Below are 25,128 nucleotides of genomic sequence, written 5' to 3'. Positions count from 1 at the left end.
CAAAATGTTCTTAACCAGGGGTCCCCAACCCCCGGGCTGCGGACGGGTACTGGTCGGTGGCCTGTTAGGAACCAAGCCGCACAGCAGGAGGTGAGCAGCCGGTGAGCAAACGAAGCTTCATCTGTATTAACAAGCTGCTTCCCGTCGTCGCTCGCATTACCGCCAGAGCTTCTCCTCCGGTCAGCATTACGGTGAGTTGTGTAACTATTTCATTATATATTACAAATGTAATAATAATAGAAATAAAGTGCACAATAAATGTAATGCGCTTTAATCATCCCGAAACCATCCCTCCCGCCGCCACCAGGCCGTGTTAAAATCGTCTTCCACAAAACTGGTCTCTGGTGCCGAAAAGGTTGGAGACCGCTGTTCTTAACAATCAATCATAGGTGACCGCTCCATTACCACTTCTCCAGTCTTTCCAGACTGCTTGCTGCTCATGTCTTTCTTTAAAAAATCTCCCTGACATCTGTGGTATTAAAATAATCTGATTCTACTGCTCATTTCTGCCCCCTCTAGCTTCAGACATCTCCCAACCCCCTGTATATATCTCACACACCCTCAAGAAAATTAGCTGCTTCAACATTTCAGTTCTGGTAGTTATTTGTGTACACGTTTCACCACCCATTTTACAGATGAACAAATTAAGGATCAGAGAACTCCTTTGTCTAGTAAGTGGATGAGTTCTTAAGTTCTTGAATTCAGGTCTTTTGACTCTGAACTTTCCTTTTTATTACCCATACTCCTAAGTCAACTATTCCCAACTCCAGTCATTTATTTCTAAAGGCCTACTGCAGTGGCACTCAAACCAGTCTGTGTGCATTACACTCCTTTGAAGCTCAGGGAAAATAGTTATCAAGTCTCATCCCAGCCAGGAACTGGGGGTGGGGGTAAGGAAAATGAAGAGATGTTGGTCAAAGGGTACAGACTTCTAGTGGTTTGAGGATCTAATGTTCCAAGGATCTAACGTATAGTATGGTGACTATAGTTAGCAATACTGTATTTAAGTCTCATCACAGAGACTGGGGTGGGACCAGCTTGCTATTTTGTTGTTATACTGGTTCAAGTTACTTAGCCCATTACATCAAGTATAATTTCATTTTAGCTCACCATCATCTGGTTCTTTCTTGCCATTTTATCTCTACTTTTTAAAGCTAATCACTTCATTATTCAGGTTTTATGCAACTTCTGCACTTCTGGTAGTTCCAGAAATTAAGAATATTATTCCTCCTAAAGTCATTACTTTGAGTAATGGTAACTAAGAGAGCTAGATTCTAATCCCAACTTTGCGATCTTGGGAAGACACTTTTCTAGACATATTTTACATCTGTAAAATAAAGATGTACACTTAGAAGACGGAATTTCCTTCTAGTTTAAAACTTGGATCGTTAAACTCTAGGGCCTAGTTTGTACCACAAGCTTTTGCACTGAGTTAATATATTCTTTTATAAGAACATTTTGTTGGCTACATTCATTTTATAAACTAGGGAAAGCTTTGTATTTATGTACAAACATGATTATACAAAAATGCCAACGCCTTGGGAAATAGCCTGTTGTAATGATACTTGAATTCAAGTCTCCTAGAACAGCTGTGAGGTCTTGGGTCACAGCCCTCTCTGAGCTTGTTTCCTTATCTGTTCTTTCCATATCTGTAACCTGCTCTACGTTCCTTAACAGATCATCAAAAGAGAAAGCAATGTGAAAAAATTGTGTGCTTCTAACAAAGCACTATACAAATGTAAGTTGTTAGATATTATATTGTTTCTAATGGCTGATAAAATATCACCAAAGAAAAGTGCTTCCATAAAAGTTTTATTTATCCCCACAACAACCCTGTGAGGTAGGGTGATCAGGGCATTTGAAGATGAGAAAACTAAATCTACATTACTTGTTCACGGCTATACTGCATAGTAAATATGTTGAAATTAAATTGAATATTTAAATGTCCATGACTTTATATTGATTCATGTGGAAAAAGGCAGAGAGAATATTAACTCCCCCCTACCTTAATGCCAAAAGGACACTGCCTTGAAAAATCCCATTTCAAAAGATGAAAGTAGTATTTCATTGCTTATTTCTACAAAGATTTATAAAATAAAAAAATAGTGAAATATTTTACAGTTAATATATATATAATGGTCTCATTCAGGGATATGTCCTTCAGCTGTGTATATGATCAACTATTCCAAGTGCTAGAAAATGCAAACTCTTAAAAAGTATGAAAGACATGAATGATAATAAGCAGTAACCTCAATCTTCTTTATTATTCCTCCATGCATCTTGAGTAAGTTCTGTGAAATCTGGTCCCAGTTAAAAAAAGAAAAAAGAAAACTCTACCACAAAGAGGTGTCTGGTAAACTTAATTTTGTTGCCTATTCTCAAGTCCCAAACCACTGTCACATTAAGTAAAGTAGTGATTTCCCAAATCTATGAGAATCACTTGGAGAGCTTTTAAAAAATACAGAACTCTCAGGCCCCACTCTAGACCCAGTGAGACAATTTGGCAGAGGTCAGGCCTCAAGAATCTGTATTTCAAAAGCTCCACAGAGTAATTCTAATGAAGAGTCAGGTTTGGGAACCAGTGATATATTTTAAAATACTAATAACTAATATAAAAACCATAAAGTAAGTATAAACTTGTTGCTCTCATCTCCCCTTTTAAAAATTCCTCAAAACACATAACCCCGGAACTCTTGCCTCCGGGCAAGTAATTTCAATTCAAGATACAGAGAAACATTTTATAAAAATGTATCCTAGTGAATGAGACTTGGATTCCAATAATAATTTAAGTAGCATTTAAATATAAGATACTGAGTTCTGTGGTTCTTATTCTGAAATTTTAAAATGTATTTTATACAGGTTCCTAGCAGGCTTTTAACTCAGGGGACGACATGAAAAGTAATGACATAATCAAGCACATAAGCACTGAAAAAATACTATACTCAAAAACAGCTCATGAGAGGAATAAGAAAGTGAATGAATGACAACCTAAGGCCTTTTGGCCCATACATTTTTGTTCCCAGCCCACTCTTCCCCTATAAGGGGAAATAAAATAAACATTCTTTCCTAGTTACTTGGCATAGTTACTTGGTGGGTGACTATTAACACTAAGTTAATTTAGATACACAAGATTAAAAGAGATAACAAATAAATACCTAGGAAGACAAAGAGAAGTCAGGTCAGAAAACCTTAACTAGCTAATGATGTAGTATATAACACCATCATGTTAGGACAATTAAATGAAGGCTTCAGTGTCCTTTACATTTCAGCTTTATGTGATTGACACAAGACGTGGAAAAGATCTGGTCCTTATGAAGAAGTCTGTGCTCGCTGCAAAGATTTGTAGGGATAATGAAATGCTTTCTTCATTGATGAGATGAAGTCTCTGTTTTTCAGTAAGTTGACTGAACAAAACAGTGAAAAACAAACTTCTTTAGATGGTTGAATGAAAGTAATATCTAGTTGAAAAAGTCATTGGCCAAAGATAACTTTAAAAAAATGATTCTATGTTTAACCATCCCCCCCAAAACCCAAAAAACAAACAAACCAGGAAAACCAAAGTAATATAAAAACACAACGTACACATCCATTTTCACTGACAGTTACAAGAAAATAGCCATTTATAGAAGTTACAATGCTTTCAACAAATCCCCCCAAAATTTTGGGAAACAAGATAAAGCCATCGGGTAAATAAATATACATACTAGCTAATATAAAACAATTTATGCTTTTAAATTGTTGTCAACTCTCTTTTAAGACCCAAGGAGAAATATGGTGCTATAAATCTGATTAGGGCTACATATATTACATGGAATTAAAAAACACAACTGATTAAAACATCCTAACAATAATACAAATATTTAAAAGAATGTCTTTAAAAGTCAGACATTTACCACTGGAAATATCACAATTATAATATGTACTTCAGAGTCGTAATGTGTATATAGGTCACTTTTGCTGTGTCCTATCAGGTATCCATCTCTCCTGCATTTACTAGTCAGTTTTTAAGAGTTCATGTTTTCTGTGTGAACTGAAGGGGCTGGGCACATCTCAATTGATAAACACCTCCATTTAACTAATGGAAATGTTTAAGGTAATATCTACCAACAGATAAAGGAAAGAAGGGGTAATAAGATAACACATTTCAAAGTGGAGGAAGCTGGATAACTGTCTCTATAACTTATTTTAAATTTTGTATTAATAACAAACTTAAAATGACTCAAATCAAGTAATAAAGAAAAATAGACTGAACTGATCTCAAGAAATTTTCTCAGGCCATATAAAATTCTTCCTTAGTTTATTTCTTTACAGAATCTTGTTAGGCTCGATTCATTTGTCAGTCAACTTAAAGGAGCTCTCCTAGGAGGGGATCAAAAACAGCTTTACCAATAAAAGATGATTAAAAGTTGTTTTTAAAGTGCCTATAGGCACAGTGGTATATATAGGTGCTTACATTTCCCTTTTAGTTGTGGGAAAGCCTGTTGAGACTGTATTTACTTAATCAGAAAAGCTTTCAGCAATTATAACGCAAGCTGAAAGTTTAGATCCTGTATAGGTTTTGGGGTTTGCTGTTTGAACATAAAAAGGAAGCAAGGAGAAATGTAACCAGGTTCACAATTTTGAGCAAGAGCATATGTAAAGGTAACATATGTACATTTTATTTCAAGAAAGACAGAAGACAAACAGCATAAAGATGCCCAGATGCCCTAAAGATAAATACATTTCAAAGATTCTCATTAAAATGAATCTGTAGTATTTTTTTCCTGCAAGCAAAATACCTTTCTTTAAATTAAAAACAAACAAACAAAAAACCCCCAGTATTCTGAATTGCAAATGCTTTTGCTTTTTTTTTTTTGCAGAAAATCTGCCATGATTATTTTTTTAATGAATAAGGATTTTCCACAAAACAGGCTTGCTCTACATGCTAGATTTTTAAACAGTTCAGTGACACAATTTGCTAACTACATACACAACAGATAATATAGTAAGAAAACACTCAACCTGATGAAAAGTTAAAATCTTCATTAATACACTGAAAATTGACATAACTCATGCCTTTAAAATCAAAAATACAAAAATTAAATGTCTTCCTAAAAAGATTTCCTTATTTTAAGGATTCATTTGAAAATGAAGCTGCATGTAATTTGTACAATAAGTTGTACAAGTAAACAGGTAATATACATAAAAAATTAAGTGACATACTCCTCAATTATCAGTTGTCCACCTTTAATTTCCAATACTGTACTTTCTTAACAAGCATACAAAATATCAAACTTCTCTTTAGAAAAAGTGCCGTTCTTTGACATCCTTTACACAAAAACAGTCTGAGCCTGTGGCATGATAATGCAGTTGAGAGGCAAAGCATACTAACTTTTACAAATTCTACCTTCCATAAAAAGCCTCCCGAAAGAGATTACACGCCACTATAAAAATATCAACCTCTTGTGGTAGCTGCATTAGAGAACCAAGGCTTGAAGACTATTTTCATATAGCATAGAAAACCACTATGAGAACATATTCACTGCATTGGTGGCTTGGGAGTTTACTGTGCCACAGGATTATGCATAGCTACTGTAAGGTACCAAGACTGTTACACAGAGTTTTAACTGATTGTAACTGAGAGCATAACAGAGGTACTACCAGCCCATGCAAAATAACTAAAAATACTGAATCACTGTGCTGAATACTTCATTCCTGGAGAAAACCAAAGGCATCAGTAACCAAATCAAGCCCAACAGGTGACCAAACTTATTCTCCTCAAAGATTGGTGAGCACAGTGAAGTCTGAGGTATACCTTTTATCCATCAAATCTGTGTGCCACTGCAAGATATTACCACTTGGGAACACATGCCATCACAATGGTTTAAATCTTTTGAATATTAGTCATTCATATATTCTTATCTACCCAGTCTCTTGATTTTTGAAAAGATTTCACCTACAGTAGAATATTACAGAAACAAAATATAAATGCATGTTCTAAATGAAACTTACATGGACTAAAAGTAGAGAATATTTTTAAACAAATATACAATATGCAGGCAGACAAAGCAGGAAAACGGCCATTCAAATGTATAATAAAAAACTAAAAACTGACTATTTCCAGAGAACTATGAAGCGCCTCAACTAAAAGGAATGCATAATGAAATTCTAATCTAATACAGGTCAAAAATGTAAAAAGGTTATAAACCTTAACAGGAAAAATAAAACAACTTTTACTGGCCATTCCTGTTGAAATGAGAATTTTAAAGTAACAGAAAAGTGGCTACAAACCCACTTAGAGCACCAAACAGAGAGAAAATAAAAGTCCATTTTCATCTCTGTTATTATCATAAAATCCTGTGTGACTACAGGTCAAACTGCTGGTGGCAGAAACAGAATTCTTTATAAACTGCAGATGTCCTGTACATAAAAAAATTTCACTGGAAGTTGCACTAGTTCTAAAGACTCTTCTGTTTTAGCCTACCTACTGTATGTATTCAATCTGAGATAAAGTCTCTTTCTGTAACCCTTGATTATTATTGGGCACCAAGATAAGAAAAGCAAGACGGGGTACAAAAATGCAAAATTTCAACAGTAATGGCAATGTTTTTGTCTTAGTCCAAAAGGGTCCTGCATTCTCTCCCCCTTCAGTGATTTGACAAGTCTTTGTACTTAATCTGGGGGCAGCAAATCATGCAAGCGAAATCGGTCTCTGATGTGAGGTCGAACATCTTCATTCTGTGTGGAGAAATAGACATTTTAAAAGCCACGTAATTTCAAAGACGTGATCCTCATAACATTATGAACATTATTACTTTGCAAAGAAACTATACCACCATTTATCAATATTTTATAACTTACATTATTTTGTTTGCCAAATAAAAAGATACTACACAGAAGCAGTTAAATTTAGATTAAAAAAAAAAGCCTGTCATTAATGTATTAATTTTGTAAGAACAATTATGCAATAAGAGGTCAAACCAAAAGACAGGTAAAGCATTAGGCCAATGAATTCTACTTTATATAGTAGTTTTAAAATTAATCCATGGACATAGAGGAAAAAATTCCCAGAATAAAGTTTCAGTACCATAAGCATTAATTCTAGACCTGAACTACAAAATCAATTCAACACAACTAGTTAATGACAACTAGTTAGCAAGAGGAAGTCTGGTAAAATAAAACATTCGATATATAGATTTTTAAATACTGATAAACATAATTTTAATATAATTTATAAGTTTAAAAAATGCTTGTAATCTTTTTTCAATCTCTGCCCTAATGTCCCACCATGTTGACTTAAAGTTAGTACACATAAAGCAACTGAAAAGATTTATTTCAATAGAGTTAAAGCAACAAAAACCTAACCAAAAGATAAATGATAAGATATACTTACCAGTTCTACTAGCTTCTCCAGAAATGGAATCAATTTTAGAAGTTCATTGTCATTTTTATCCATAAACCAGCTTTCTATAGGGATTCCATTAGATAGCTAAAGTGAAAAATAAGTAATTAACTCTTTTCATTTACATTTTGCCTACTTTGGAAAAGCTTAAAAAAAAAGAAGTAACAGATTTTAGTAAACATTAATCAGTAAGTTCCTTTGAAAAAGGAATGCCATCAGAGTTTATGTCTGTCATATTCTTTGACAACTTAATAGTGCAAGAGACAGATGTTAAGGAATGAACTGAAACATAATTGGTTTTTCAGAGTAATTTATTCTTAGTGTATATAAAACTTAATAAGAAATATTCATTAAAACAAGTTTTGCATTAACATAACTAAAAACATTATTCATTCAAGAAATATTATTAGTCAATGCTAGGCATTTTGAATAAAGGAATTTTACCAATCTCAACAGAGAATACTATTAGAAAGCATACACTCTTACACAGGGACTGTGTCCCATTATTTTATTCCCAGCAACTAGCAAGATAACCTGAAACATAGTTGGAACATAACAAATTGACTCAATGGTATTTCATTGGTCTAAAAACAAAAATACAAACCATATTTGTTTTATAGTAAATATTCTCTAGGATAAAATATCTTTTAACATTTACGCAGAACACTGTGTTTGAGATGGAGGATAACTGAAATTATTTACAAACCAATTCTTAAAAACATTATTTCAAAATGCAAGTGAATAAAAGTAGTGACCTAAACTGAACATACTTCAATACCACATGCAATTTTCCCCCTTGTATTCTTTTTTACGTTTTATTATGGACATTTTTGAAACAGAAAAGTTAAGGGCAAATCTTGTTTCATCTACACCCAACCCATTTTCCACCATTCCAATTCTGCAATGATTTATTCTGAAGAAAATCTCAGCCATATCACATAAACATACTCATAATGTAAAATATATCTTGCAAAGATGGCTCATCTCTTGTCTGTCTGTCTTCTATCTATCTATCTATCTATCTATCTATCTATCTATCTATCTACCATATGCTGTGCTGTGTGGCCTACGGGATCCTAGTTCCCTGACCAGGGATGGAACTTGGGCCCTCAGCAGGTGTAGGTGCTGAGTCCTAACCACTGGACTGCCAGGGAATTCCCTCCAGTTGAATTTATATTTCTAAGAATCATTGACAAAGGGTACAAACACATTGACAAAATAGTCTAAGAAAATATTTTGAAATGCCAAATCAAACAGACCAGAAGAACATGGTTAAGCTATTCGTAATTCTGAAACATGTTTACAATTAAATTACTGATTTAACAAGAGATAAGAATGCTATTAAATGATATATATCTTATAGTCCCTTCTTAGGGATTCACTACTTCAGATTTACATGTATGTTGTACTTCATTTAAAAGAAAAATTTCCACAAGGAATATACTAATTTGGCATTCCTAATTCTAAAAGATGACACTAAACAGGGAAATTCCACCAGTGAAAATTCTGTTGTCCCATCATATCTTTTGGCAGCATTTGTCTGAGTTTGTTTAGCAACCCTCTTCCTACCTGATATGCAAAGGCTTGTGGTGAGTTGTCAATTATTATAGTTTTTGAAAGATCTCTTCCAAGGATATTTAAGTCCTTTATATAGTTTCCTTGTACACAAACACAATGTTCGCGGAAAAGCCGGTGCCTAAACATAAGAGTAAAAACAAATTAAAAAAAAAATATATATATATATCTGTAAAAAGCACAACATATACTGAAACATATATACAATACACATACCATAGGCTTTACAAGTTAAGCCTTATCATTTTCTCTCACAAAGGAAATTCAAATACAAGTGTGGGCCTACGCTTTGGGCTACAGTTCTATTATAAAAATTCTTAGCAATTATTGAAACCTTACAACCAAATATTACCATGCCTTAAAGAACTCTGTTTTATCCCAAAATGTTATATTAAATGATAAAGAGGGATTAAAAACTCTGTAAATTGTTTTTGTAATTTATTTACCCAGGAAAGCTCAGCTCAGATGCAGCATCTGGTTGTCATCGAGGTCCTGCTTTTTAACCAATTTTCCAGATGGTTGACTGAGGCACAAGGAGGTCAAGTGACTTGCCCAAGGTCACACAGTAAGTCAGTGGTTAGCCCCGCATTGGAACCCAGGATCCTCCTGGCTCCCAGTCCTTTGCTCTAACCAGAAGACCACACAGCCTCCCTATCCCTGCACATGCCAGAACAGAAAATATAAGAAGGAATGTATCCGTGTTGGCATTTTAAAAAAATGTTTTTAGTTTCTCTTACAGTTTTTGAGGAAAGGTGCAGAGGCCAAAACATTCCATCATTTCAACTTTTCCCAAACACCATCTTTAATTGCATGCATGTGTGTGTGTGTGTGTGCGCGCGTGCGCGCGCAGGGGTGAGAGATCATTTGAAAAAACAAGGATTGAATGAAAAGATGAATTCAGATTTAAGTATTACAAATGTAAACTGATCTTTCACCAATGAAACTGAAAAATGCTGTATCATTTTAAAAAGCTATTAAGGGTTATAATAATATTTATATACTTGTAATAATTAATCTCCATTTAGCACTCAGAATATTAGTTTCTGAATGTTACTAATAACTGATACAGATTACCTTGAAATACTCCACTTGCATACATTAATTAATTTGGTTGTTTGGCTTCCTTGTGTCTTAATCCCACTATACAACTTTTCAGGAGCTAGGGCTTACACATACCTATATTTTGAATTATCCAATTTCAAGAAAGGGGCATTTTCTACCAACAAAATCTGTCATAGATCTAACAACAACAAAACTGATATTTTAATCAGGGCCAATGTTGATGGAAAAGCAGAAGAATTTTAAAACCAGACAAAATGTAGTATAAACAGTTCTTTTTCCCTTATTGCACAGGCTCCGGACGCGCAGGCTCAGTGGCCATGGCTCACGGGCCCAGCTGCTCCGCCGCATGTGGGATCTTCCCGGACCGGGGCACGAACTGGTGTCCCCTGCATCGGCAGGCGGACTCTCAACCACTGCGCCACCGGGAAGCCCACAAAGAATGCTTTTAATTAAATGTTCATGAGTTAAATGATCACCTACCTCTGGAAGGTTTAAAGACAGTCCTACTTTGAAAAAAATAAGACTAGGCAAAAGAATTTAAGTCCTGGTTGGACCTAAATAAGATTCCATATTTTATTTGTATAAACATTTAGATATGAGGAAATTGAAGAGTCAGGTACAGCACATAACTGCAAATCACTATTGATAACTCTTCTCCAATAGCAGCAAATTCACCAGACACAGGAGACAGCTGAATATATATATATGGATACTAACGATTATTTTAATTAAATTATACTAAACCTCTTCCAGTTATTCAGGAATCTGAGGGTCAATAGAATGTATTTGCAGTTTTAGAAAGAAACTACTTTTGCTAGTCATCAAATTTGCATTTGGACTCAAGGGATTTAGAGATCATAGGAATTTCTGAGTCTACCTTTTCACCAACATAGATGATTCCCTAAAGCACTCTAACGCATTCAATATACTGTTCAAAAAGTTTTTCCTGTTTTAACTTTTTCAAAATACAACTGGATAAAACAAGTTTAAACTCCCAAACGTGTACATTTTACAAAACTAGTTTAAAAGAGGGGTTTTAATTTGTAACATAATTGTGTGACTATGATTTGTCCCCTAGTAAAAATGAAAGCTCCAAGAGGGAAGGGCTTGTGTTGCTCACCACTGTTCCCTGGAACATTGGAGGTGCTGAATAGAAATCTTCAGAATGAATGAAGTCATCAGAGCAAAATCACTTGTATACTTTTATTAAAGTTAGGTAAAATGAGCATAAATTATAATATACTTTTATGAAAAGAAAATACCATTTTCATTTGTGTGTATGAAGCTTGCTGATATGGAAGATAAAATGGAAACTGACTACAGGACACATTTTGATCTTTTAGATTAAAAAAAAAAATCACATTCTATTTACAAGGGAAAAATCTCCTAAATGTGGACATTAGGAAAAGCCTTTCATCATAGCTGAAACCACTCAATAATACAGGTACTATTAACAGTAGAAATTAAGTTTAGGATTTTCCACTAAGACAATCTGGGAGAAAGTATTCAAGACAATGAATACCCAGCTATTAAAGCTTTTAGGAGCCTTTTGTGGCATCTCTCTCAGCTCTTGATCAAAACTCAAACATTAACTCCTATACCTTAGAGGATGCAGCAAGACTGCTGAGTCTTGGTGTCTCACTTCAGTTGACAAAAATAATGAAACTAATTTTCAAACTGTTTTAAATTACCCAAGGCACTCCCACCTAACCAGGAACACACTGCATCTGCTGGATCAGGACACACACAAGGAACTGAGTCCAGATCAGGATAACCTGAGTGACTAAACCAATTGCAATTTCCAATTAGATTTCATGTAACATTTTCTTTCCATGGAAGATAAATTTGCTCTTGAAAAAAGCAAAAGAGTTTAATTTGATCCTTTTTGTTAAAATTAACTTTTATTTCTCTAAGCCATTAAAAAGATGACAACACATGCATTATCTGAGACAGAAGTGAAAACATCATGCACACAGTGAAAAATTCCACATACCCCCAATCTCCCCCCAATCCCAAAAGAAGTGAGGATACAGATGTACAAGTGAATAAATACATTTGATCTTTGTATCCTTTAAAGAATGTCTGTCTGGAGTTAAATAATTAGGAACTGTTAAAGACTTTTGGGGTTTAAAAAAAAGTTCACTTATTTTCCCTATTTAACACACAAATCTCTATATATGCAGCCAACTGAAAATGGCTATCAAAATTAAGTAGAAGCATAGTAATTTCATAGATCAGTGTGACAGACATTTCCACTATTTCTTAATTAAATTTACCTGACCAGTTGCTTTTTAGGGTCTAGTATGTTCAGTAACTTGTCTGCATACACCTTCTTAGAAGCAGTAAAAAGAATGATCTACAAATTCAGGGGAAAAGAAGTAATCGTTATACATGATCTAAATATGGGTACTATATTGAATAAAATAAAAATACTTATATAATTAGCTTAAGTATATTTACCTCATACATCTGAGACATTCGTTCCAGGAATTCCCTGAAGAATGGTCTTAATCTCACGTAAACCTGAAAAAATACAAAGATAGGCTTCAGCAAACAAACATATAAAACAGAAACAACTTTTTTATAAGATATGTTCTAACTTTGGATATAATCTAAAAGTTCATATGTTAAAGTAATACAAAAGTTTACTAAGTACCACTCAACCAAATATATTTCACATATACCAAAAGTTACTTAAAACAATCTTTTGGTAGGGTAATAATAATCGTTGGTAATCATTTCACTTTTTAATAGTTAAATAGCAGCATATAATATAATAGTACTTCATGGAATATAATTTTAATAAACATTTAAACTAAAAATGGCAGGTTTCCTTCTGAGATTTTGATCCACCAATTAGCTCCATCTTCCAGCCAGGTAGCATCCATCCAATTATTAGGCAGGCTGTATATCCACCTCTAGCTGACCTGTCTCAATGACCTTCCTCAATAATTACTCAGAATTTCTTCTTAACAATCACCTGCTAAGAGTACCTTATTTTAAATTTCTATTAAGGTAAATAATGTTCAAGAAAGAGATGTCTGGATTGGTGGGTTTAAATAACTGGAATTTTTCAGAAATCAATCTTGTTCTATACTTACTGATTCAGATGTGATATCTAAATTAGCACTACTGGGCTACTTGAGATAGAAAATATAAGTCAAACACACCAGTTATCAAAATCAACTGACAATATCAGGAAAGACTACAGTACCCAAATAACTGACTTACATACATTCTTTTCTTATTTCTGTCTTCTTTTTGCCTAAATTTAATGTAGCTCTTGTAATATACTCAATATTCAAAAGGCACAGAAATATATGCCATGAGCAACCACTAAAACTAATTTAAAAAAGAATCTGACTCCTTTAAATTGTATTTATTTTGTGACAAAAATTTATAAAAAGAAAAGTTTGTACTCTACTCAAAGGTGATTATTAACATCAAAAAACATGAACAACAAATACTTATAGAATGCCTATGCACCAGATTCACTTGATTCAGATTTTTTTTAAAAAGCTGTGGTGGCAACAAATTCAAAATTTAGGCTTCATGGAATTTAATTTTGTTGTCAATACACATCTAAACCAAAATGCCCTTATGATAAAAATCTAGTTCTAGGAATGTTTTAGGGCAGAACAGGGAAATCAGGCAAAGGATTTTAGGAGGTAGGGACTATGTACTACCAGTCTTTGTAAGTTCTAAAGCCCAAAGGGCATAAGACAATGCCAAATATATAGTAAGTACATGATAAAAATCTGTTAAGTAAATTAAATATAATTGCCTGAAGTTAAGCAATATAAACAAAATAGAGAAAGAGAGGCAAGACTACATACTACACAGGGACAACTACTGAATTTCCTTAAGAACTGATCACTTGTGGAACACAAATTTCAAACACTAATATGCTAATAATATCACTCTATCCCTGCCTACAGGCTAGAATAATAAAGGTTTACTCATTTTTAAGCCTATTAGGCAGTTTATCTCAGAATCTTGACTAATCAAAAACCAAGTAAGCCACACACCCCCACCCCTAGCAAATAAATATGATGAAATCCTTAGTATCCAATCCCTATCACTTAGGATGAGGTACAAAATTTTTAACTAGAGTTGTGCTTCTAATTAATTTTAACATTTACATTGTGAAATATTTGGTATAGTTTGGTTTAGTTTTCAACACACCTTATTTGTTTGGTAATCCAAGTAACTGATAGATTTACATATATTACTACCTTAACTGACAAAAACCCACAATTCGGTCAATACTTTTTTTCAATTACCTTATCTCATGGAGGATGATAAACCATAAACCATCAGAACCTTCTGTTTATTGCTAAGAAGGCTTATCAGTTAAATGCATTTAATAACCAAAAATACTTCATTTCTGCATATGTATAAATGTTTTCATTTGCTTTCAATATCCCTGCTATCACTTGCCCCATATTGTAAAGTAAAATAAGCAGGGCCTCTACAATTTGGGATTTGTCTCCTTTGAACACTAAAACACTTCCACTGTAAAGGAATATTTCTATTTAAACAATATTATCTAAGCATAATAAGTGGAGCACTGTACAAAGGTGACATTTTCCAACTTCTTACACAGTGACTTCCAGATTATGTCAAAACTATAACTTCATTATGCATTCTACTACTTTGACTATACTTAAATATAAAACACATCTTAAAATTTGATATTACTTTCGTAATATACCTGTTCACTGGGGATGAAAGGTGGCACTGAGATAGGGGAATATAATGCTAGAGTGTTTCCTTACCATGAGAATAGAATAACTTGATTGTAAATGTTCCTATTTCAGAACAGATTCACCATTTGAAACACAGGAAGGTGTTTCAGGATTAAAAGACACAGGCAGAAACTGAGATGGTTAGCGGGGAAAAAAAAAAGGAATGTAGAAAGGTACAAAGTAACAGCAAGCCAGGATGTGGTTGGGACCCCAGGAGGTTCTGCCATGTGCTGAAAAGGCAAAATCTCAGAAAGAAAAATAGAAATAGAGACATAGGGCTTCCCTGGTGACGCAGCGGTTAAGAATCCGCCTGCCAATGCAGGGGACGTGGGTTCAAGCCCTGGTCCGAGATCACCACACATGCTGCGGAGCAAGTAAGCCTGCGAGCCACAACTACTGAGCTTGTGCTCTAGGGCCCGTATGCCACAACTACTGAGCCCACGTGCCTAGAGCCCGTGCTCTGCAACAAGAGAAGCCACCACAATGAGAAGCCCATGCACCGCAACAAAGAGTAGCCCCCACTTGCTGCAACTAGAAAAAGCCCGCACGCAGCAACAAAGACACAACACAGCCAAAATAAATAAATAGATAAATAAATAAAATAAAAATTTATAATAAAAAAAGAAATAGAGACATAAGGCCAACAGGGTCTAACTCATTTGGATGGATATATTAAAGCAGAAATATATAGAAGTTAAGAAGCACTAAGCACTGTCCAGTAGGAAATAAGTAAGAACAATTTTAAGGTATGTATAATACAGTGAGACTACAATCACTTATTGTATTAGGTCAGAGATACACATACAGATACATACATATACATGCCTCCAAATGCTTCAAAATCTATTCCACAGATGCTCTTAACTCCATCTTTCTTCTCCTAACCTTCTCGTAACTAAGATTCCTGTCCCAAGCTGCCTACTTCCTATTTTCTACATTCTTCCACTACTTAGTACTTCAGAAACCATCCTTCTTCAAACCTGCAATTCTTCAAAATGATGTAGTCTCTCAAATGTAAGTCTAGGCCATAAGTTTCATTTCAGGCTGGTATACATATATTCCTCCAAATATACAGCAATTATTCTATCTATACAACAAATAGTTTTAATCTATCACTAAACCAAATATATTTTGAAAAAGTCAAAGTTTTAAAATAATGCATAATACTATAATAATGAACAACTGTTATACAAGAATACCATAGCCAAAACATGTCTTAAATAAGACTGCCTACTACCCAAAGATGTTCATGTTATGAAATGTTTATTATGTAAAATTTCTGTACATTTCATGCTCGTGACTCCATTTTGTAACTGGAAGTTTGTACCTCTTAATCTCCCTCACTTACTTCATTATATGTTCATGATGTAAACTTTTAAAACAAAATCTACTAGAATAATGTCTGCATAATAGTGATACTGGAACTAATCTTGTATAATATATTGTGGGCTGATTTTACCAAAACTTAAATTTTATATAGAAAAATGATAAATATATTATAGAAAAATAACATTAACAGTACACTAACACTACTTGATTTGAACAATATCTGACAGTCAGCCTGTACTTTCTTTAGTACAAGAGAATGTCCTATAACTGTGCATGTAAGATGATCCTAACAGGCAATAAATGGTTAATGGAACTAGATTTAATAAAAATAGTCATTAAAATAGCAAGCCAGTTATAAATTAATTATAAATATTTTCTGACAGTCTGCCTAAATTCAAATTCATGTCTAAGTATGCAATGTCAAGTTATATACACTAATTTCTGACTATTAGTTTACCAAACCATTATCTAAGTTATCTAGATAACTTTATGAGCATGACCAAAAAAAGGGGGTGGGGGAGAAAACATCCAAAAGATAAGCAATTTCAATTTGTGGGCAAAGCTGAAAAAAAAATTTCTTACATGTGGATCTTTTTAGGAAAAATATTTCTAAATAGTTTTAAGCACAGATAATATGACCCTAACATATTCAAAAAGTATCTTTAATAGTTTTTCCATGAAATCCTTTGAATTTATTGCTACACTGTTGTAGGAAGAAAAGAAAAGATAAATTTGGTGGTATTCACCTACTTAAGAGTAGGCACCATGGGCTTCCCTGGTGGCGCAGTGGTTGAGAGTCCGCCTGCCGACGCAGGGGACACGGGTTCGTGCCCCGGTCCGGGAAGATCCCACATGCCGCGGAGTGGCTGGGCCTGTGAGCCATGGCTGCTGAGCCTGCACGTCCGGAGCCTATGCTCCGCAACGGAAGAGGCCACAACAGTGAGAGGCCCGCATATCACAAAAAAAAAAAAAAAAAAAAAAAAGAGCAGGCACCTTTAAATAAAAAGATGATTGGTGGATGCTATCTATTTAATCAGCAGTAAGAAGTTAAAACTGTAGAAAACTAACAACACTGAACAATGTGAAGAGATGCTACAGGTATTAGCAGATACCACAGATATACAAGGGGCTCTACCATTTTTTTTAACCCTTCTGTACACTTCAGTTTCTTTATCTATAAAATGGGTATAATAACAGTACCTATATAGAGTTGTTTATTAAATAAGTTAATACATATAAAGCACCTAGAACAGTGCCAGCACACTGAGACTCCTAATAGCTATTATTACTATCCACTTTATTATTTAAAAGTAATCAGCCATAAGGAGAATAGCTTGAATGAGCAGGATTTTATGGGGGCAGAACTGGGCAACCTCAACTCAAAGAGAAAGCCACATCTATACTTTTAGAAGACGTAAAGTAAGTCAACTGATTACTTAACTATTTAACTTAGTTAACATTGTCTTAGCATCAATACCAGATCATAGAGACAAAACCCAAACCTTCTCCATAGAAAGAGGGTTGCTCAGATAGGCCTTGTGGAGGCCTCAACTTCATAACCCATTGGGTGATTTTACAAGTCACCTTTTGCTTCACACAGTTCCAATAAGAGGCTGCTGGGGATAGTATTTGTAGGTGGATCAATCTGAGGATGAATAGGTAAATACTAAAACATCAGAACCAATAAAAATAAAAACAAACAAAACCCCCAAACTAAAACCTTCTGCAAAACCTTACAATGTATTAAATAGAAATAAATTTGAAAAGATATTTTCTTATGGAGTCCAAATGGGATAAAGTGTTTAATGTATTCATACAGAAGGTATATTAAAAATTAGCAATGAAGCATACTTTTCAAGTCATGGCCATTTACATACATATATAATATATATAAATATACATATATAATTTTTGAATTTAAATATGTATGTACACATATTTGTGTATATATATAAAATATTAATGTGTTTATCTTAAAGTCAAGTTTACTCATTTTAAAAGCAAAAAAAAACCCCCCACAAATGTTGCCTTTAAAAACAAATTCTAAATTTTGAAGCCTCCAATTTAATACGCTTAGTAATCAACTGTCACATCTCCTATATTTGAAGAATATTTTTAGTTACTGAACAAGAATTTTCTGTATTTTTAAATGAACTTCTAATTTTAAGATACATTTATAAAGAATACAAACCATGATGATAAAATTAGTGCCAATGACTAGCTATAAGGATGGAAAAATTACTTTAAAATTATTTAAAATATTGACTTACAATTAGTTATCAAAATATTCTTCCCTACCAGATATAAAATATTACTTTTATCCTCAATACTGTGTCCATGACCCCAGATGTTTTTGTTTTTTTTTTTTTTTTTTTTTCTTTTTGCGGTATGCGGGCCTCTCACTGTTGTGGCCTCTCCCGTTGCGGAGCACAGGCTCCGGATGCGCAGGCCCAGCGGCCATGGCTCACGGGCCCAGCCGCTCCACGGCATATGGGATCCTCCCAGATCGGGGCACGAACTCGTATCCCCTGCATCGGCAGGCGGACTCTCAACCACTGCGCCACCAGGGAGGCCCCCCAGATGTTTTAATGAACAAAATACATACTACTTTTGTACAATAAAATTATGCTTTATGAATGTCAGAACAAAATGCCTCTGGTTTAGTATCAATTTAAGTCAGAGCTTGAGGGGAGGAAAAACTTGATTAGGTGTTTACTAACAAAACTCTTCATTTAAACGATTGCTTTTTTCTTTGTGAAGCAAAAATAATGCTGACATTTCTTCCTAGACTGTGGAAAAGAGATAGATGTCACTGACCCTCTACTTCTATTTTTCTGTGGTATAAAATATTTGAGATCCTTATGAAAATTATCCTAGGTTGTAAGTTTCCCAAGAAAACAAACTATAATAATGAGGAAGAGGCTGAGCTTTGCTAAACATGGGGTTTCCCACCCACCTCTCCCCCCAACTTTTCCCATAAAAGCAACCTCTACTATTAAAACAAAGCATCCTTTAGCAAGTAGCTCCCTACAGGATCCTATCTCTCCTTGAGTGCTTACCACAATCTGATTTCTGGACAGCTGACCCAAAGTTTGTTGATTTTACTGATCTTCAGAAAGCCACTGACTGGCTAAAGTCTTATTGGTGAACAGAGTCAAAAATCAGATGCCCCTGCCATACTTTACAGAATGAGGAGTTGGACAACACAGTTACGTTTGGTTGCACTGTAGTGAAACATATGAGGCATCTTCTTTTTGTCTTCAATTAGCCACGTTTGGGCTGAGTAGCTCTATTACATCTTCAAAAAACTGAGCTCCAGTTCTTGATGGAGACAGAGGAAGGTCATTGAGGAGGTGGTTCAGCTCAAGAGCTAAGTGAAAAATCTGTCTTTTGATTCAGTCCTGCTTGTGGATAGAAGTCATCTTCTGGATGGAAGAGGGAGTGAGATGACCTAGAGTCTTGAATTGGTGGATCTGCAGGAACAGAAACTAAATACAGTGGAGACCTCTTAACTGAGTAACACCACGAGATGGATTTCCTGACAATGTGTCAATATAAGCTAAATATAAAAATTAAAACATGTGCATTGGAACTGATCACGCACTTGTTTTTCCAGATATCAAATGCATTTGTACGATTCTATGAATAAATACGTTTCCCAATATCTAACTGTAAAACAATTCATGGAAAAACTACCAATTAAGGGAGAGGAAAAGACCCATTCAAACAAAAATCCATATACTTTGCCTTTGTGAATGCCACACCCTCACTTTAAAAACTCAGTTCTTCTTTCAAATGACTTTTTCTCCATATACACAAACTATGATCTGTCTATCTGTATAGTGTCAGTGGTAACATATATCAAAATTTTAATTTGAGTTGGATCTTTTAGGTTTATCTCCTAGAGAAATGGAAATTCAAATACATTCAAGGTACTAATTGAGGCTTGAATAATCTACCTCCTCATATATTCTAAGTCTTGCATTAACTAGGTTGAGTCCTACTTATCAATCAAAAGAAAAGTGTATATCATGAAGTAAGGCAATCTTTAAACGTGAGTAGTGACCACCTTAAATTTCCCTCAAACTTTCATCTGAAAAAACCTAAGAAAGCCCATAACCAGGTTACAGTGGATCTAATTTTAAATCTCTCTATATATTAACAAGAATTTTGATGAACATTTGATTACTTACTTCCACTTAGAATTTGAATATGTAAATTTACTGCATATACTCTCATAATTATTAGACCAAGGGTCAGCAAACTATGGCCTTTTGGCCAAATCCAGATCATCACTTATTTCTGTAAATAAAGTTTTAATGGGACGCAGTCATGCTTATTCATTACGTATTGTTTAGGACTACTTTCATGCTACAATGGCAGAAAAAGTAGTTGTAACACAGACTGCAAAACCTAAAATATTAACAACTGGCCCTTTAAAGGAAAAAGTTTGCCAACCCCTGATACAGACCATTATCAAAACATACATACGACAATTTATATTTTAAATTGTTTTGAAAGAAAGAGAATAACAAATAGAATTAACATTAGATATGGTTCTACTATAACAAACTTACCATAAACAAAAAGCAAAAGTAACAAAAGTCCCAAGAGGAAACTTTATCTAGCTTTGATTCAGATGAAGAATTTGATCCTATCTTAACATTACCATTTTAAGAGTATATACATAAATATTATGGAATTGACATATTCAAGAGTATATAAATGCCATGAAACTGTTCCCTTAAAAATGGTTAATTTTATGTTGTGAATTTCATCTCAACAAACTATTTTTTAAGAGTATATACAGTATTTTACAGGTTTCTACCTTTAAGTGGGCCACATTATACTGTAGTGGTTAAACATGTAAGTTACATCTTACCTAATAATGTGGTTTCTCCAAAATCTCTTAGATCATCCCAGACCCTTGTGTATATTTCTTCTTTGCCAGTAGATGGAGACAACACCACTGAAAGTTTAAAAGACATCATTCCCTGTTTAAAGGGAGCTTGCTGGTCTGAAAACTGGGGGAACCCTAACCCAAGATTTCTTCAAAGTTATTTTTTAAAAAGCAGACAGAATGGCTATGCATAGAACGGCTATGCCAAAACTAGAAATCCAATATTAACTATGGACACCCTCAAAACTTACTGAAAGGGAACTAAACTCTGTACATGATGTAGTACAACTAAATCATTTTAAAATACAATCATCTCTATAATTTTTAAGATTCAAACTTCCTGCTCATTGCTCCTGATTTAGGTTAGCTCATTTAATTTTCCTGTTTCAGAAAGTGTAACTCAGATATATAAGAAAAAGAGTTCTTTGAATTCCACAGATGCAGTACATATGAAGTTTTTTTTATATTAGTCATATGCACTGCTAGGAGCCTTTTATTCAAAATAAGACAACTGTCCGGATCCATAGGAAACAGTAAGAATTTTATAAAGAAGAGAACTGAAGAAGAAATGGTGGAAGCAATAAGAAAAAAATTCAATTTTATGGTCACACTGAAAAGAAATACTCATGAGAGGGAAATCAAACTCATCTACTCTCCAAGTTTCTTATTTCACTACTAAAAATTATGTAAACAGACCAAAACCATCTATCAGAAATAAATTTCAAATCTGGAAGCTTAAGAAATCACATCAAAATTATTATTTATAGTTTTAGTAACAGTTTTCTTTTCCAAATTCAAAAGCCTGAAAGCCATTGTTTTTAAGGGCAATTTTGAACATAAAAACAAGGTTATCAAGCTAAAAAGAGAGAACATATTGCCATGCTATTTATATTTGCCACAAGACTCCTGTCCTTGAATTACACTAAACAAGAACAACCTATTTGGCAGAAAATGTCTTAAGAAAAAAATTTACCTTAAACAAGTAATATACAGTTAAAAAGGAATTCAAAAACCTAAAATCCCTCATTTTTATGTATATTTTGCTCATCCTCTGATCTGTATCAGAACTAAAATCAGTTTACATAAAAGGGAAATAAATATATTGATAGTATCCAGATATTACCATACCTACAGTACCTTTCTAGATTAAACCAGAACTGACAATAACTGCTTAAATCCTCTTATGACTGATTACAAGATAAGGTAGGTAAAGTAGCTCCTGAACCACAAACTATTTAACTCTAAAATTTTATGATTTCCAAGCTCTAATAACTATCATGTGCCAAGAAAACTATACACATATTCTAACTGCCTATTAAGAGCACATAAACAACCATAAACACCTTTTCATTGCTCACATGGTAAATGTTCTGTGACTTTATTTAGTTAATCCTTGGGTTGGCTTCCACCTGACAAACAACAAAGTTTTTGACCCTTTCCCAATCCTTCAACAACTGGTATATAAGAAGGTAATGCTAGTTCAATAACAATCTCCATGACAGAAAGGCACTTTGTAGTTTTTGAAGTGTATTCACATATATTAATTCAAATTATATGATAGGAAAATCTGAAACATAAAGTAAAACCTATGGTCAACACACGTAATTTGCAGTGAAATGTAAATGGTATTTGTATTTTGCACTGTTACCTGTCCATCAACACAGAGGAGGAAGAAATACTCTAATTTTTTAAGTAAAGCAGTAACTAGAAGAGTGTCAAGGAATTCTGTGATTAAAATAAAGTAGATCTACTACACTGCAACCTACACACCATATTACTAGAAAAGGCAATAAAAATGACCAACAAGGAATAAGGTTTCTTCCTATTAATTGGGTTTTGGAAAAACAACAACAACAACGCCAAGTGTTAACCTGGCAAGCTCTCGGGGACCTAAGATGTCAGTGTTCCTGCCTCCACCTGCTGGCAAACAGGTTATGAAACTAGCAGAGAGCAATGGGTAAAAAAAGTTCACATTTTTTTGGTAACATTAATGTTGTTTTATGTAGTTATTTATTTAGCATGATGCTACTTTGTGTTACTAAATCATTAAAATACAGATGAAATCCATTAGGAATAAACACATTAAATTTCACCAAAAAAAAATTTACAAAAGATTTCTTGGTTCAAAATATCTAACAGGCCAAAACTCAAGTTAAAAAATTTTAATTACCTGATAAATGACATCTTGGAAAAGGACTGGAAAAGTAAGTGCTGCATCTTCTAGCTCATTTAAACTACAGTGTACTAGTGTTTCATCCTTAAAATAAAAAGGACATATTGAATGAACCAAGATATTAAGACATTTCAATTGATAATTTTATGTATTCATGATTACCAAAAACATTTATTAAAGCACCCATTCATACGTGGAATTTTATATTTATAATACATTATTGTGTGTGGCATAGCAAACTGGGGTAGAATTTTCTAAGTCACTGGTTCTCACGTGTGGCTGCTAGAACAGCAAGCAGCATCAGCATCATCTGGGAACTACTAGTTAGAAATGCAAAACCTCCAGCTCCATTTCTTATCATTCAAACTCAGCAAGGAGTAGAGAGGAGCTCAGCAATCTATGTTTCAATAAGCCTTTTAGGTGATTAGGATGCATACGCATGTTTGGCAACCAGTGTTCTGAGTCCTGCAGTTGCCAACTTTCTGTTAAGCAAACCACATATATACTTTCTTAATTTTTTTTTTTTTACAATTTGCCAATGGAAGTTTAGTATCTATTAAAAAGATATATCTTCTATTTATATATAGCTCCTTATTCTTAAACCTTTTATAAAGAATTTTATTTTAGAAAATGGATATTTCAGTATCTGTTGAATGTGTTTCATAGACATAAACATTGTTTAACTAAATTAGCAGTCAATCAAGACTTCTTTCTCATCTTTGATTACCAAGCCCTGTTTTCTTATGAAGAAAAGAAGGTAAGGATCATTCAATGTAAGGTATGTGCAAATATGTATATTTCTCAAATCCTGAAGGATTAAAAAAAAGGCTTCCATTTGTAGAAAGTGACAACACTTAAAAAAAATAAAGCTGCTAGTAACTACCCCCCAAATTTTTCAATGTGTTTTAAGATGAATTAAAATGAAACACAAATGCTCATACCTTGTGATTCCACCTCTTATTAGCTGGAGTGTTTCTTTTAACCTAAAGTTAAACTCTGGGGAGGCAAAGAGCAAAAAATACTCTAGATATGCCTCATTTTCTTTTTCTTTTTCTTTTTTTAAACATCTTATTGGAGTATAATTGCTTTACAATGTTGTGTTAGTTTCTGCGGTATAACAAAGTGAATCAGCTATATGTATACATATATCCCCATATCCCCTCCCTCTTGAGCCTCCCTCCCACCCTCCCTATCCCACCCTTCTAGGTGGTCACAAAGCACTGAGCTGATCTCCCTGTGCTATGCAGCTGCTTCCCACTAGCTATCTATTTTACATTTGGTAGTGTATATATGTCAAAGCTCACTTCGTCCCAGCTTCCCCACCCTGCCACGTCCTCAAGCCCATTCTCTACGTCTGCGTCTTTATAACTGTCCTGCCACTAGGTTCATCGGAACCATTTTTTTTTTCAATTCCATATATATGTGTTAGCATATGGTATTTTTCTCTTTCTGACTTACTTCACTCTGTATGACAGACTCTAGGTCCACCCACATTTTCTTTTAATAGCATATCAGAGTACACAATTCAAGGTATTCCCTTAGTATCTTTAAAAAAGGTATTCTCTTCCTTATAATTGAATCATAACTAATTCTACTTTCTTCATCTACAGCCTATCTAAATTTTGATCATTCTTCTTTACCCAGTTCTGTAAAATTACTCACTTATGCTCACCAATTCTTATCTTCCCCTCTCTATTTACCTCCACATTGGATTAAAAATTATATGGCCAAACTTGCTATCATGACATCAACTGCTAACATAAAAATCTAGCAAAATCTTTTTCAGTTTCTGTACATCAAATCTAAACTACTCATAATCAGTTTCAAAATTTTTCTTTTTTTCCCCACTTATCCTCTAATAAACACCTTAAATACTTAGGCCTTCTGGATACCTATCTTATATCTCTTTGGCTAGGCAAAGGCTAAGGTGCTGAACTCTCAAAACAACTACACATGCTAG

At 34.0% G+C, this 25,128-nt stretch overlaps 1 protein-coding gene across 2 annotated transcripts in view; it reads right to left on the bottom strand.

Annotated features, from left to right (window-relative positions):
• Window positions 1-1,804: 1,804 nt before the first annotated feature.
• Window positions 1,805-25,128, bottom strand: part of CTDSPL2 (CTD small phosphatase like 2) — a 73,722-nt gene continuing 50,398 nt past the window's right edge. For both annotated transcript variants that reach the window (XM_060096761.1, XM_060096762.1), the window contains exons 8-13: window positions 23,166-23,252; window positions 12,479-12,541; window positions 12,295-12,374; window positions 8,951-9,077; window positions 7,373-7,468; window positions 1,805-6,717 (exon numbers count right to left, since the gene is read on the bottom strand). In XM_060096761.1, the coding sequence (XP_059952744.1) occupies window positions 6,652-6,717; window positions 7,373-7,468; window positions 8,951-9,077; window positions 12,295-12,374; window positions 12,479-12,541; window positions 23,166-23,252 (519 nt within the window). In that variant the 3' untranslated portion in view covers window positions 1,805-6,651. The remainder of the gene's footprint in view (window positions 6,718-7,372; window positions 7,469-8,950; window positions 9,078-12,294; window positions 12,375-12,478; window positions 12,542-23,165; window positions 23,253-25,128) is intronic.

This window comes from Mesoplodon densirostris, chromosome 4, assembly GCF_025265405.1.
Source record: "Mesoplodon densirostris isolate mMesDen1 chromosome 4, mMesDen1 primary haplotype, whole genome shotgun sequence".
Classification (NCBI taxonomy): Eukaryota; Metazoa; Chordata; class Mammalia; order Artiodactyla; family Ziphiidae; genus Mesoplodon; species Mesoplodon densirostris.
Note: the sequence above shows the minus strand (reverse complement) of the source record. Positions and strands in the feature narration are given on the sequence as shown.